The sequence below is a fragment of the Thermobia domestica genome, chromosome 3, assembly GCF_964235325.1.
Source record: "Thermobia domestica chromosome 3, izTheDome1.hap1.1, whole genome shotgun sequence".
In the NCBI taxonomy this organism is placed as follows: domain Eukaryota; kingdom Metazoa; phylum Arthropoda; class Insecta; order Zygentoma; family Lepismatidae; genus Thermobia; species Thermobia domestica.
This window is the reverse complement of record NC_137456.1, coordinates 282,238,861-282,254,479: the sequence shown is the minus strand read 5'-3', so window position 1 is coordinate 282,254,479 and position 15,619 is coordinate 282,238,861. Positions and strand designations below refer to the sequence as shown.

General features: G+C 35.0%; 1 protein-coding gene across 2 annotated transcripts in view; it reads left to right on the top strand.

The window, feature by feature from the left end:
• LOC145681095 (uncharacterized) overlaps positions 1-15,619 on the top strand; it is a 105,731-nt gene that overhangs the window by 69,676 nt on the left and 20,436 nt on the right. For both annotated transcript variants that reach the window (XM_081752490.1, XM_081752489.1), the window contains exon 12: positions 13,027-13,214. In XM_081752490.1, the coding sequence (XP_081608616.1) occupies positions 13,027-13,214 (188 nt within the window). The remainder of the gene's footprint in view (positions 1-13,026; positions 13,215-15,619) is intronic.

Genomic DNA, 15,619 nt, shown 5'->3' with positions numbered 1-15,619 from the left:
CATGATTCGGTGGGTCGGTTCCAGCGTCATCCGATCGGTATCCACCGTTTGGGGCGTCCGAATTCAGCATCAATGGTAAATCGCAAGTGAACGTGGCAACGGTGAAACAGGCGCTCGCTTGAATCCTACGTTGTGGTTCACTTATCGACCATGTTTTGCATTTTTTAAAAAAAGAATAGAGTAGTGATGCGTCAAAGGGGGTGGTTTGAAACCTGAAAGAGCGCTGTGTGTAGTCAATAGTCATGTGTGCGGGCTTTTGTTCTGGCCTTGGTCTTTTAAGAAAAAAATATGGATAATTATTTAACTATAATTCAACTTTAAGTAGCACGAATTGTTTCTTTGATATATTCTTTATTATTATTTTTGTTTAAAATGAATAGCAATGTAAAGATGAATGCGAATAGTAAATGGCGGGAATGAGATTGTCTATTTGGCAGTTATGATTGCTTGTTTAGTAATGAGTCTGGTTCTACAATCTCCAGATATCTTTAACCACCAAATAAGTTAGCAAGATGTTGCTGCAGTAGTTATTATTTTACGTAAAATAACACATTAGTACTGTGATAAGTTGTATCATTCCATTATCTTATCTGACGATTAAGAGACTTCAGGAAATTGTAGGGCTTGCCCTGAGGGAATATTTATTGGTATACAACTTTATTGAGTAATTTAAAACTTTCAGCAAGATGTTGCGGCAGTAGTTCTCATTTTACATAATATATTAATATTGTGATCACTTATCTTCCCGTTCTTATCTGACATTTAAGCGGCATCCGGAGATTGTAGGACTAGTCCTCATAAAACATTTATTGATGGCGTATAAGTTTATTGAAATTGGTTTTAAAAATACTTCAAATGTACGGATGTGAGTAAATATGTAAAACGAAAGCAGTTTTCAGGCGCGGAATGCCAAAATAAAGGAGGGCATTAATTTTCTGGATTAGGCAAAAGTTACTTCTGCATCACGAAGTGACTAAAAAAGTCAAAATAGTCAGTAAGAAAGTCATTAGTCCTTTTTTTTATCACGCGTGGTAACATCAGCACAATAAGTACAAGGGAGCATATTACTTCGTGATGGTCATTATTCTCTTAACAATATGAATAACAGTAGAAAGGCTTTTGTTACAGTGATTCCAAACCACAGAAAATAAATAAATTGTTCATGAACATGTGTGAAACCGAGTGAGTGTGGGATTGCGTCTGATAAGCAATCGTCACTCCGGTCCCGGCAATAATCCACTTTAATGTAAGCGAAATATTGAAGTTTCTTGCACAAATTCTTGCGGGCCAATCTATACAAACTGTGATAGTAAGTACAAACGTAAATAACGAAGCAAATCTAACTTAACCAGACCTGACCTAACCCAGTTTAACCAAAACTGACCTTATCTAACTAAAATTAGGCATTAAAAAAAAAAAAAAAAAAAAAAAAAAAGCAACATTTTTTGGTAAGAAATTCTGGCGCCAATCAGGCCGACATATGCCGAGATATTATTATGGTTTCTTATTATTTTTTATTGCCTAATACAGTGGAAAAATCAGCTGGAGGACTTTCATTTGCGTTGTGAATGGATTAACTCATGTTGCGTTTAAGAAGTCGTCCAAAACTAATAGTAAACAAAGTTCATCCACCGATCATTGTCAAGCGTCAACTTCTGCTTCTTCGACTGAGAATGACACATCTTTTTCTTGTCAGTCAGGCAGTATTCATTCTACTTCTTAACCGACTATTAAACGTTACCTATTAGCAGATTCAGTTACTAAAGCTGATGTGCTTTGGTGTTTACAAATTGTGATGAATTGTCTCTCCGAGAAGCTGAGCGTCGTGCATTAACATTTAAATTGATGTTTGCTGACAGTGATATTACAGAAAAAATGCAATAGCATCGAACTAAAGTGGGGTACACAGTAGTGTGTGGATTAGCACCCTTTTTCGAGTGAGAACTTCAGAGGTTATTAAAAGACTGTACCTACGTTGTGACCTGTTTCGACGAATCATTGAATAAAGTTTCTCAGAGGCAACAAATGGATTTAAATGTACGATTTTGGGATTCAAATAAATCTTTTGTTACAAGATACTTTACATCTGTTTTTCTCGGATACTCAACAGCGTCAGATTTGTTAAAAGATATCAGTAAAAAGATATCTTCGGACGTTTTAAAGAAACGCATTCAGGTGTCTATGGATGGGCCAAGTGTCAATTTTAAACTATTGTCAGATTTGCAACTTGAACAGCAACATACGCCGGAAAGTCCAGTGTTGTTAAGCATTGGTAGTTGCGGTCTTCATGTAGTTAATGGGGCGTTCAAAACCAACATGCAGAAGACAGATTGGGACTTAGTGGGGTTTTTACGTGCTTTGTATTATTTATTCAAAGACTCGCCAGCACGAAGGTCGGACTACACTTATTACACTGAATTTGATATTTTCCCAAAGAAGTTTTGTGCTGTTAGATGGGTAGAAAACAGTGACGTTGCATTTTGAGCCTTATTAATGTTGCCTCATTTAAAGATTATATATATATTGCGTGTGTCAAGAAGGACAAGGAAACAGCTAACTCGACAACGTTCTCAGTTGTAGAGAAAAAATTTGCACGACAAAATGCTAGCACCAAAATTAGCATTGCTTCAATGGTGGAACCATTTCTGACCGAATTTCAAACAGACCAACCCATGGGACCCTTTTTGCATGAAGAGCACACTTCTTTCGTACAAAGATTAATGGGAAAAATAGTGAAGGGTGATGTTCTTAATAAAGCAGGTGCATCTGTTCAAAAAATAGATATATCAGATCCAAACAATCTTCTTCCTGCTAAAGATGTGGACATAGGCTTTGCAACTAGGGATGCCATGTGTGGAATCAAGGAAATAACTGATCTAGACAAGCTAACACTGCGACGAACGTGCAGAGAAGCTATCGCAGCGATGATTAGTAAAATAATGGATAGGTCACCATTGAAATACAAACTTACTCGAGCTGTTTCGTGTTTCGACCCTATGCTTATTGGTCACAACCTGACACTAGCGGAGAAGCGTTTGACATTATCTTTGGAGGAGATGGTAGCTAAACGATGGTTTACGGGAAGCAAAGCAGATAAAATTGTGGGACAATATTGGAAGGTATTTTCGTCACCTGAATCTGTTCATCAGTGCAAAAAGCTTAAAAGAAAGGAGAAGCGTCTGGATGCATTTTATGTTGAACTTCTTAGCGTATTCAGTGAGGACAGTGTACGAGAACTCAATGATTTTATACAATGTATTTTGATACAGTCACACGGAAATGCATCAGTAGAGAGAGGATTTTCTGTAAATTCTGAATGCATTTTTGAGAATCAAACAGGAGAGCCTGCGGCTAGAAATGCACATGCTCGGTATACTGAACATTTGAAGAAAAAGGCGAAGGATTTGAGTGAAAAGGAAAAGATGGAAAGAGAGAGAAAACGTGTAACGCGAGAAAGACTGGAATTGGAAGCTAAAAGGGGAAAGGTAATTGCTGAGAGAAAAAAAAAAACTGCTCTTCTGGAAGATAAAATCAATGCACGTATCGGGAAGTAATGAAAACAGGTAAGAAAATATAATTTCTTTCGATAGTATAATTTTATGTTGTTCGAGTGGGAACTAAATAATAATCCTTCCGCCTCTTTCACAAAATATTCGTCTTTTAGTGCCCGTTATAATCGGGAATTTATCTAGTAGAGCCGGGAATTTCAAAACGCTTTGAGAGTGGACACCCTGGAGTTAGTTTTTAACTTTGATAATATATATATATATATATATATATATATATATATATATATATATATATATTAATCTTTTGGTTAACTCCATACCGCAAAGTAAGGCCGTTGGTACCGAAATGAATTGTTTTTTCGTAAAAAATATAAAAAAAAGAATTTCGTAGTTTTCTTTAGCTATTAGTAGTGCAGGCTCTGATTGGCCTAGATGCAACAAACAAAATGCAGAATACGCATAATACAAGAGAGATTAAGAAAATGTATGACTTAGGCACATTCATTGAACCAGAGGCTCGTAGAAGGGGGGACGAATGCAAAATGGCCTGCAAACTTAATTCGTACTTTTTTCTAGTCCGGGATCTGTTATGGCACGGTTATACAAAAAAATTTCTATTTCATCCTTCAACGGGACGAAAAAGGCAAAACAAACACAATGTTTTAAATGGAACCTGGTGATACCGCAAGTTGAATCAAGTTTCATATCTTCTTCCCCTTTTCAAGAAACAAACGTGTTTGTTTTTGTCAGTGGACGATTAAGCGGGCAGCACGCTGATTGGCCATTCACACACAGAGAAAGAGAGAGAAGTTCTCCTTACTCAACGAGCTTAAAACAGAATTGCAGATGTTCTCATTCCTGCAAATGTGCTGTTGTTGCCTGAGCCGCAGAGAATTACGAACGTTTTTGCTGCCAACTCTGATTTGCCTCTGAGTGAAGCAAATTGAACAGGCGAGATGAAAATAGGAAAATTGCGGTATAACCGTACCCTTAGCAGTTAAACGTCACCAGGGTGGATTGATTTAAATCAGGCTGATTTAAATCACGATTTAAATCAAGATTTAAATCAGTTGATTTTTTAAATAAAAATCGTTGATTTAAATCAAATACCGAAACAAAATAATTTAAAGTGAAAATAAGTAAAATCCCGTTTCTGTTCTGTTATTTCGGTTACGGAAGTTAATAATCATAATACAATGAGACTCAAATGTACAGCATAGTATGAAAATAAGTGTCATGCAGAGGATGATTAGGGAAAATCCCGTTTTGAACGGGTAACGGAGCAGTCCTGCTTTCTTCCCTTCATAACAATGGGTTTGGGTCTTTAAATCGTTAACTATTCCACCATCGACATTTAAGACGAAAATTCTTTTGTGTGCGCGTCTGCTTGATTGTTCCCATATAATAGGGCGTATTTAGAGGGGTCCTATCCCCCCTTCGATTTTTTTTAAAAAATTATAACTAGGCGAAATTTATGTATTTCGTGCCTCAAAGTAGTTCCATTTTTTTAAAAAATACGCCCCTACCAAATATCAGTAACTTTTGTGAAAAAGGTGTCATTTTGATAAACTTTGCTATACTTTTTCCTTAATGCTTAACCTTTTAAATTATATTACCTATTTTTATTCTATTAAAAATCGAATCTTCATTATTCGATTAAAAAAGTATCAAATAAACCTTTTTATTTCGTTTTTTTCAAGACTGGAGGCATTGTAGAACATGTTACATATGTTTTCACGCCTTTCTGCGTCGAGACACAGATGCCTATTATTATTTTTTTTTTTTTTTTTTTTTTTTTTTTTTTTTTGGCAGGCTTACATTTTGTATTCAAAAGACTGAAATTTTGCAGTCCTTCAGTGCACCCCTTAGTATTTTTCAGATGTTTTCAGATCTGCGTGGAAACAGGGGATGCAGAGGGGAAAATGTAAAAAAAAAGGGTATTTTTAACAAAATAGCTTTTTTCGAAATTCAGATGGAGACATATGAATTGTAATGTTTGAAAGGCTGTTCTATTCTGAAGGAAATGATGTACGAACCATGATCCTAGGATAAATAGGGATGTTTCAGGAAACTGTTACCTGAGATCCTGTTTTATACGGTAATCTGGGGTATTTGGGGGAATATTTTTCGCGGGCTTACTTTTGCACCTAGAAGATTGAAATTTTGCACATTTATTCAATGCACCCCTTAGTATTTTTCACTGTTTCAGATCTTTACCTTAAAACGATTGGTCCAGAGGGGTAAAAAAGTAAAAAAGGATATTTTTAACAGAAAATCCCTTTTTCCGTGATTTTTCCGCCCCAGATACACGATGGAGATTTGAATGGTACGATTGGAAATCTTCTTTTATATGAAGAGAATAATGTAGAAACCACGACCCTAGGATAAATAGGGATGTCTGAGGAAATGTTTACATTACATGCGGGTTATCTAGGGCATTGTGGGGATGTTCTTAGCTCATTGTTAAATATTTTCCCCGCCCTTACTATTTAAGACAGCTTGAAATTTTATACACATATTTAATACTCCCTTAATATTTCCCGGTTGATTTTGAGATATGTGCGTTAACACGAAAGAGTCCAGAGGGTATCAAACTTAAAAAAAAAAAAAAAATCAGAAAAATCCCATCTTCTCTCAAAATTGCCCGCTTCAGGGACATCATAGGGAAATGTGAATGTTACAGTTTCAAAGGCTGTTCTATTCTGAAGAGAATGAGGTATGAACCATGATCCTAGGATAAATAGGGATGATATTATAGCTGCTTGACTGAAAGTCTACAATTTACCTTAAAAAAAAAAGCCATAATTTAAAAGGGTTAAGAAACATTGTTTGGGATTGATATAGGTTAACAATTGGGGATTAATTCAAAATTCAACCCTAATACTTTCACTTAAATGGCATAATTAGCATTTAATACTAATTCCTAAGGCTTTTTCTTCAGTTCGCGTAGAAGCCGACACGACACACTACGAAAACGATTGTCATGCCAAGATAGACTGCATTAGGAAGATAATACACTTCTGTTGGTGTCTGATGAAGAGGACGTTAGGTCCTTGAAACTGTAACACATTATAAGTATATTTTTTAATATATTTCATTCTGCTCTGGTCAGAACTGTGTTTTATTTGTTATAATACACTTGAGTTTAGAAAATGCGGACAGATCAGAAAATTTCGGAAAATAATGTAAGCGGACTGAAACTTTTACTCTCAAAATTTGGATATAGCGTAAATGCTGACGTATGGTAAATCCTACGCATGATACCATTTGTAATGTGTACAAGAGAGGCTACAAGCTTTGCTTATTCGGTAGTGAATTTAGAAAAATTTGTAACCACTTGGAGCACCTTCAGTAACTGTACAGGTGCAGGAAACTTGTATTGCCGGTAATTGTAGTACAGGGTGTTTTAAAAGAAGGACTATCAAAAAGTAAAGCACAATATATGCTTAATCGGGGTATTAACCGTATGTCATGTTGGCCCTTGTTTCACCCTGTAGTGTTTGAAGAATCTTCAATGAAGTTTTTCTGTATTGTTGTTGAATTTATAATACTCGTGGACGATCAAAATCTATTGTCCCGAAGTGTATGGTGCCATTTATTAGTTGGCTTTGAGATTACCGGACAGTCTTGGTATGCAGAGCTGAAATTCTGATACCTTGTACGGCTTCCCCTTATGTTTGGTGTCTTTACCTGCAAAGGTAAAGGAAATATAAGGTTTTACTTTTAGAGACGTTTTCTAACACACTCTATATATATATTAAACTTTGATGTATAGTTAAGTGCAACACTAATGCAAATATAGAATTGAGTTTTCTTCCTTTAAAGTGTGTATACATTATTTTGACGGATTCTTTACAATACACAATTTTTCTGTTACTGTCGATTCCAGCACGAACATTTCAGATAAGGAATTTCAGAATGATGCGGAAATGTAAGCACGATTTCAGAAATTGTATATCCTGTTCAGTTCTCTTTTACTGTTTTAAAATTGGCAATCTTCCCCTTATGACGAGAATTATAACCTTCGAACAGGATATTTTGTTCCTAAATCCATGTTTATGTTTCTCCGTATCGTTTTGGAATTCCTTTCTTTCTTTCAGTTTAACGTCCCACGATTATGGCAGATAGACTAAGGGAGACGGTCTGAAATTGTTTCCTGGAACGTTCCTGATAGTAAAGAGGAATTATGCATTGGCACAGACTGGATATGTAAAAGATTCTGTAAAACAAAAATACTCAATGTAGATACTTTTTTTTCTGGATGAACAGGCATTCTTGTTATGAATTTTCAGTGTAGGGAAATTAATTATCCGAAGTTTATGTTGTTGGAGGTCTCTTTTGCTGGCTGATTAATGTTAAAGACGAAACCTGGCTTCATCCCCTCCTGCTCGAGACAAAGGATTTGGTGGCTTCTCATCCTGTTTTCGTAGTCGTTCTTACTTCCATGATATTGACGCCTTACTATGTGTGTTATCTCTCTCCGTCTAAAGTTCCTTCGATTGAAGGTGACTCCAACATAGAATTTTAGGAATTCTGTTGGTTTTATTCGATCAAATTTACAGTAATAAAACTGATAAAAATTGGGTAATGAATTCGTCGCAGTTAAGTGTTTTAGAATAATGTTTCTTCATTATCTCCATATTTAATCGTATACTTTTACTTAGGGTAATGTTATGCACAAAGTAGTGTTATTTGATGTATAAGGCAAGAATATGAAATAAGAGTTGTAAGTATGCAGGGAGAAGGCACGGTGGCTCAATGGTAAACCTCTGGTGTGAGGGGTTCCTGGTTCTATCCCGGCCACACAAGTTTGTGATGGATCGTGTTCGTGGGTTTTTCCGGGGTTCTGTTTCCTTCCTGTTCTTATAATAGTTAAGTTTCTTTAGCCTAAAGGGCATAAACATGGGACATAGAACTAGAAATTAGAAGTGTATAGTGAAGGGTAAAGTATAAATTCGCTTATTAAACAACTTTGCAACAGTTTAACCTAGTATAATCAAATCACAGTTTATTAATTTATTTATTTTTGTATGTAAAAAAAAAAAAAAAAAAAAAAAAAATCAAAACTAACCAATTTCTTACTTCTTTAGTTAAACTTATACCAAACAATTTCTTAACTTGCTAATCATTTTCTTAGAAACACAGTATATGTGTTACAGATATTCTGTAATTTAGTAAAGTAATAAACTGTGATGTGATTTTCAATTATATTTATTCTTTTAAACTTACCTGAGTCATTTTAACCAATATCGTAATCAGCATTTTTGGTTAGAAGACAACCGATATATATATATATATATATATCCTCCTTTTAAAGATTATAAGGGATTCCATGCCTAAATCACATAGTAAGGGATTCCATGCCGAAATCGCATATTAGTCTTTCGATTTGGTTAGTTAGTTTTGAGTTTTAACGCTCTTTCAGCAGCGAGGCTATATGAGACGTGAACCTACAACTTAACGTGTGATCTGAATTACATGAGCTCCTCCCTAGAATCGAATCAGGTCTCCCACGCCAGAGGTGCGTATCCTAATCACATAGCCACGAGCGAACTTAAGTAGTCCGTCGTGTCTCTGGGTAATATCACTTGCCGTCTTCCCTATTTCATGGCTTACGATATTTATAAGTAACATTGTTAGTGAAAATGTGTTTCGTGTTTAGTACACCGGTAGTAACATACATACCAATACTGTTCCTAGTTGCTCCAATATATCTTATGTACAGAATTATTGAACTTAATTTTAAATACTTTGTTCAGCATAAAGAAAAATTAAGCAATTCAAGAAGTGGAAATAAATTTATGATGCCAACACGGTCCGACCTATTTCTTTCATTTGAATTTCTCAATAGATTCTGTAAAAATCATTCTGTTACACACCCATTAACATAGTATTTACTAGCAATGCAATTTGAAACGGATACCAAACTGACTTTATTTATTAATTTCTTAAAAACTAGACACGATAATATTTTCATGATGCATTGAAATTCAAATATGCATTCGACTTCTGCCCTTCCTAGAAACAAATGAGTAATTCATTCGACTATTCGTTTCAGCGTCGAAATTAGACCTGCTGTTTAAGATGTAATCTGAATCATTTGTCCTCCTACTGGGAATCGAAGCCTAGTATCCCCATGCCGAAGACGCGTTTGCTGACCATATATCCACAAGAAAATTCCAAAATATGCGAGAAATTCCACAAGTTTAGCGGAGATCGAATTTACGGAAATCCCGTTTGTTCCTGAAACCTATCCTGTATGTCGTGACAACTGATTCTTCTCTTATTGTTCGTGTTTTATAATTATTTATTTGTTACAAGTGTAGCACCTGCATATATATGTCACTGACTTCGCATGCTTGTTTTCACAGTAACATTTCGGAGGGAAATCAATCAAAAATGTACTTTCAGATGTTATTAAATTCCGAAATTGTAAGAAAATATTTTTATTTTATCATTTGTAATAATTTGTATATGGACGTCACAAAATTAACATAATACTTCCAAAAACCAACTTCTGAGTTTTCTGGTCCTTGAAATAATATTAATCAGTCTTCCCGCAAAAAGCAGAACAAATTCCTCCCATTTTGCTTTGTGCAGCCACATAATCAGCACAGAGCTTAGAGGCTCCACCGTATTTCTTCCTCTCCCACCCACTGCAAGGAAGTAAATATAAAACAAGTTTATTCAGTCACGATAAAAGTATGAATACATTGTATGTAAGGATAGGCGTTTAAAGGATTATCCTGCGAGACAGGCAAACTCCAAAAGGAACCAAGCCAGGACACGTGACCAGAGAATAACATAAAACATCGTGACTTAACACTGTGTTATCATATTTCTCATATGCATCAATTAGGGTTGCAGACTCCATATTAAAATAACTATAATTTTTGCTCAGTCCTTTCTCATTCGTGTATAAGAATATATGTTATCCCGTCGCTACATTATAGAATCACTCGTATTTAGTATCATTTCGAAATTTACCATAAATCCCAAGGATCAATAACGCTTCACTAGGCGCTCATAATTGTATCAAAAATAACTAAATTTCTATTTGGAAAATTGTCGGCAAGGTATAATACTATCAAACTGGTACTTAAATTCTTTCAAAGTAAGAACTTTGCGGGAAAAACTTTCAAGTAAGAGACATTTTCACGAGAAGAATTCGTTTGAATAGGACATTTTGTTGGAGGGAACCATGTCAGGGAACTCTTTCAAAATCAAATCTTCAGTATAAGTTAGGAAGTGTAAATGAGATCATATGCCTCTTTTTTGTTCTTACTATATTATTCATATGTTTATATAGTGAAACCTGAACATACTGGCCACCACCGGTTCCATTGTAAAGTGATAAATCTAGAAAGGTGGCAAATTTTCAGAAAATAAATCTATTTTGAAGCAAACTATTATATCTAGTAGTCTTAATAAGCACTTTTAATACAGCAACAATTAGAATCTACGCTTTAATATGTATTTTAAACTAACATAAAGTAAAAACTATTTTTATAATGTAAAAAACAGTATGTTAAAAGTATCTGACTTAGTTCGTAATTTACAAGCTATGTTTTAAATCTAATTTCAATATGCTAATTTCGTATCAAACGCCGTGGCACGTTCTTCATTCTTTTATCTTTCCCACCTGTAACGACAGATGCAGATAAGATCATCAGTTTCAGGAAATAATAAAAATATCCTTACTGTTTCACCCATGTTAGTCGTGAGACACGAAAAGCTAACCTGTGGTGCATTTAGAAAAAAGCTTACGTTTGGTTGTTAACCAGTGAGCAACGGAAGGAAAAAGGAAGAAAATTTGTCTTATCTTAATTTTCTTACTTTTTAACTCTTCAGCATGAATCCAGTCGTCATTTGTTCTACTTCTTCCAAAGATAAAAGGATTCAGAAACGTGACAAAAACAAAAAGACTGAATTACAGATACTTTACAATATAAAATATAATTTAGAAACTGTAATGGCTCCCGTCGATTCACACACTTGCCGATAATAGACGTATAAAATAAAATAAAATAAAACTACCATCTTTTTCAAGTAACGTTCAATGGACAAGTCTTTTCCCTTTCTCCCTTGGGTTTATCGACCTCCTGAGACATACAACAGTAAAATATGCGCTGAAAAGATTTGTAAGAAATTAAGATCGCATAAGTATCCAACAAACAGAGGTGAATTTAACATTAACAGCATAGGAATAACATTGCCTCAATACACCTAAGTTCCAAGAGAGACAAGTGACCAGCTTACAGAGTAATGCAAATCTTACGAGAAAATTTAGGTTCTACAGAAACGAGTTGTTACGCAGGAGTCCAAATTAATGTTTTACTGTGCTTAATAGAATCCATATGTACTTATTAATTAAAATTGTACAGGGTGGCACATATGTCACGCATGGGTTGAAACAGTGTATAACGTTTGTGTTTGTAAATGCAAGTAATTATTCTTGTCGCAGGAAAGAAGTACATGTTTGGGAGATTTGAAAACACTGTGTGTGAAAAATTATGTCCTTCAAATGTCCACCATTTGCAGCCTCACAAAGGTTGGCTCTTTTCAGTTCATTGTCCATAACTTTACGAAGAATTGCTGGCTGTAACGCACGGATCTCTACCCTTATGTTGTTTTTGAGTTCCTCGATGGTTGTTGGTTTGTTGACATATACACGTTCTTTGAGATATCCCCAAAGGAAAAATTCTGGAGCAGTTAAGTCAGGCGCACATTGAAGTGCCGACGGTATGCTCTCTCGGTGAGTATGATTGGTCTTTGATTTTCAAAATACAGTTCAATCACTTTCGTGCGTTGTTCAGGACTCAATCTCTCCATGATGAATCTCCCAGGATTCTTCTACAATCCTGAAAAAGAAAAACATCCATTAATAACTTACCAAACAAAGTATGAGGCATTAAAACCCATGCGTGGTATATGTGCCACCCTGTACTTACCCAGTAACATCCAAATTATAATTTCAACCTTGTGAACGTTCCAACAAAAGTTCATTGCCATCATCAGCATAAATCCTTTCAGAAAACTAACGCTGGTTGCACAGTCAGCGACAAAAATTCTTTCCATTTGGTAAAATTTATTTTGGGAGTAACGGTGATATGACTAGTATTTTGAGAGTAACGGTGGTAGTAACGTACAGTCATTATATTCTTTTTAATTTACTGAAAACTGTACCCAAATTGTCATTCCTTTAAGAAGTTACGAAACCCATTTCATCAAACAAAGAACTTTTGTTGCTGACTGTACAAATACATCTCGTTGGCTATTTTCGTCTGTATATTATAACTTATATAATTCTTAGTCTTTGAATACAATTTCCCTTGTACCTATGTACTTCTCTTCATTAAACTGGCCATAATTAATGAAATGATTGCTTTGAAGTGTCGGTTGTTTCTTTTCACTTTGTGCTGAAACGTTCATAGTTATAATTTGGATGCTTTGGGATAAGTAGAGTTTTAATGGTCGTATTGTAGTTAGGTGTATTATAATTGTGTCTGTATTGCAGGCTTTCTCAGTTGAGGACCCTCAACTACCAAAAAGATGTAACACTTAGAGACGAACGTGAGCAGCGGCATCTTGAACAAGTTCAAATTCTTCAACAAACACCAAAATCGAAACATGGGAAAAGACGATTACATCGTGCACCTTCTCAGGATGAAGCACAACTTTTAGTCGATACCAACTACACTGTCTGTAAGTATAAGTGGTTGAATTTACTTTGAAGGTTATTACTTGACCCTTTAGCCTCAAATCCAGTATTTTCTGTGAGCTCGAATGTTTCGCAACCTTGTTTTGGATCCTTTTCTGGGAACGATCTTTTAGAGAAGATAATTTTAAATGCTATTAAATCGAAAGAATTAAAAAAAAAACGAACTTGTAGTGGATTTATACTTATAGAAGCCATAGGGCACATATCCATAAGAAAAGTGACTCACATTGCACCACCGTGTTTGTCACTTTAATTAAATATTTTTTCTCCTCTGGGGACGTTCTCAGCTCTGTTGTTATTACTGCTTCATCGGATCCGTACCCTTACATCTAATAGTTCTTGTTTTCTTCTTAACTCCAATATGTACAGACTATTATGTAGACTTAATTTCGGTTTTTGATTACTTTTAATGAGTGACCCTGTATTATAGTCAATTCGCTGTTGTTTGTGAAAAGAAAAGTATTGTTAAAATTAATACAGGGCAAGTCAAAATGATGAACCCGATTTTAGAAATTTATTCTCTGAAATTTAATAAACAAATATTACTGGTAAGAAGGGCAAACTGTCAAAATTTGCTTCAAATATATCCCAAGTGTTCTATGTGAGCATCTCGCGTAATACGGCTTACATCAACCCGAATCATTTCATGCTTGCAGCTGACTCTTAGAGGTAGAAAGTGGAAACACAGCGTAGAAACTAAACTCCGAAAGTTAACCTTTTGAAGCAAATGTCTTAAAATAACATATGTTCATTAGATTTTACAGCATAAATTTCTGGAATCGGGTCTATCATTTTGACTTATCTGTATTTATGCGGAATTCCACAATTTACTTAATTTATAAATGTGCTGTAGTTGTCCCTGAAGGAGTTAAGTTTACGAAATACAAGTTGTTATTTGAAAGACAACAAAAACTACAATAAGAGATATAAATGTAAGAATCTGGTGATATAGTAATAAAAATTATGCCAAGACGTTCCAAGAGAGGAAAGAAATTTTCAAATTTAAGTAACAAACACAAAGGCAAAGGTAAGTGACTTTCCTTGTAGCGGATTTATTCAAATTGTGGTACTAGTGAAAGAAAATTGAAAACAATATATTGTTACCAGATAGAAACATGCTTCTCTTCCAGATTTTATACGGGCATCATCTTGGAATCCGGTCACGTGAGTGTTCAAAGTTGAAAGTGAAGTGTGTTTCATTTAGAGGAAGATAAAACTATAAGAGTACTAGAGAAAGAAAGATTAATATATTTTCATTCTCTTACCGACCAGCCCTTCGTATTAGTTTCATCTTCCTTCAGTTGAAATACTGTACTTTCAAGTTGAAAACAGTATCACGTGACTGCATTCCAAGATGCGCTCATCTAGAATCTTCACAGCTATTTCCGTGAAATGACGTTTCCGAAGTTTGTGGTTGATCTATGGGGATACAATTGTAGAACATACGCGCGACTTTCCTGAAGTGTACTGTATGTGAAAGTGTATAGTCCCTTCTTTTTTTTTTTTGCAGTGAGCAATACCGGAAATTTGTACCTTAAAATGCCACCGCAAGGGCACCTTAAACAAACCATTGCGATATCATATTCCAACAATGTGCGCCTACCCACACTTTAAGCTTAGTCGAAGTGAACTCAATAATCGACTCTGATGATAGTGATTGTTGGCGTCCGTTTCTCTCAACTGATACCGTGTATTTTTTGTGGTGAGGGTTCGTCAAATATAGTATGCTTGCTTTCACAGATTGCTTTACGCAGTCGTATAAATCATTACACTAATCTGCCATGATACACTACAACAAGTATCGGGCTACAAGTTATATTTGTGCTCTGCTGAAAGAAACTTCCACTGAACACCAGCGATGTATTGCAAGAAAGCATTTTTGAGTTTCTTCTTATATATATATATAATTCTTTTTAAGATGATCTATGTTTACCTACTAACATTGCCATAATATTTTTACTTTCTCATATAATTTTATTTGTAATGATATCTAAATTTATAAACTCGAGTAGTAGGTGTATGACACGTAGCAAAAGGCGTTCTACAGTCAAATTTCCTTCTGCTTTTTGAACTTTGTGTGAAACATGGTATGAAATCAATATGTGTGTTTGACTAGTAGTAGATAGCAAGAAACTCCGCATCAAATTTCTACGTATTCTTATTGAAAACAACACTATAGTTTTCCGAAATTGTAAAGTTTGTTTCATTAATTTTAAATATATATGTTCTGTCCATACGATTAGCAGTTATAAACTCTTATTGTAAGTTTGGAATAAATCTGACACAAATAGAAACATAGTTTACACTGTTCAAATATTTACTGTTAGTTCTCTAATATGTTTCCAACATAGTTCACTGTATCAGAGACACAACTGTTTTATTACGGTGG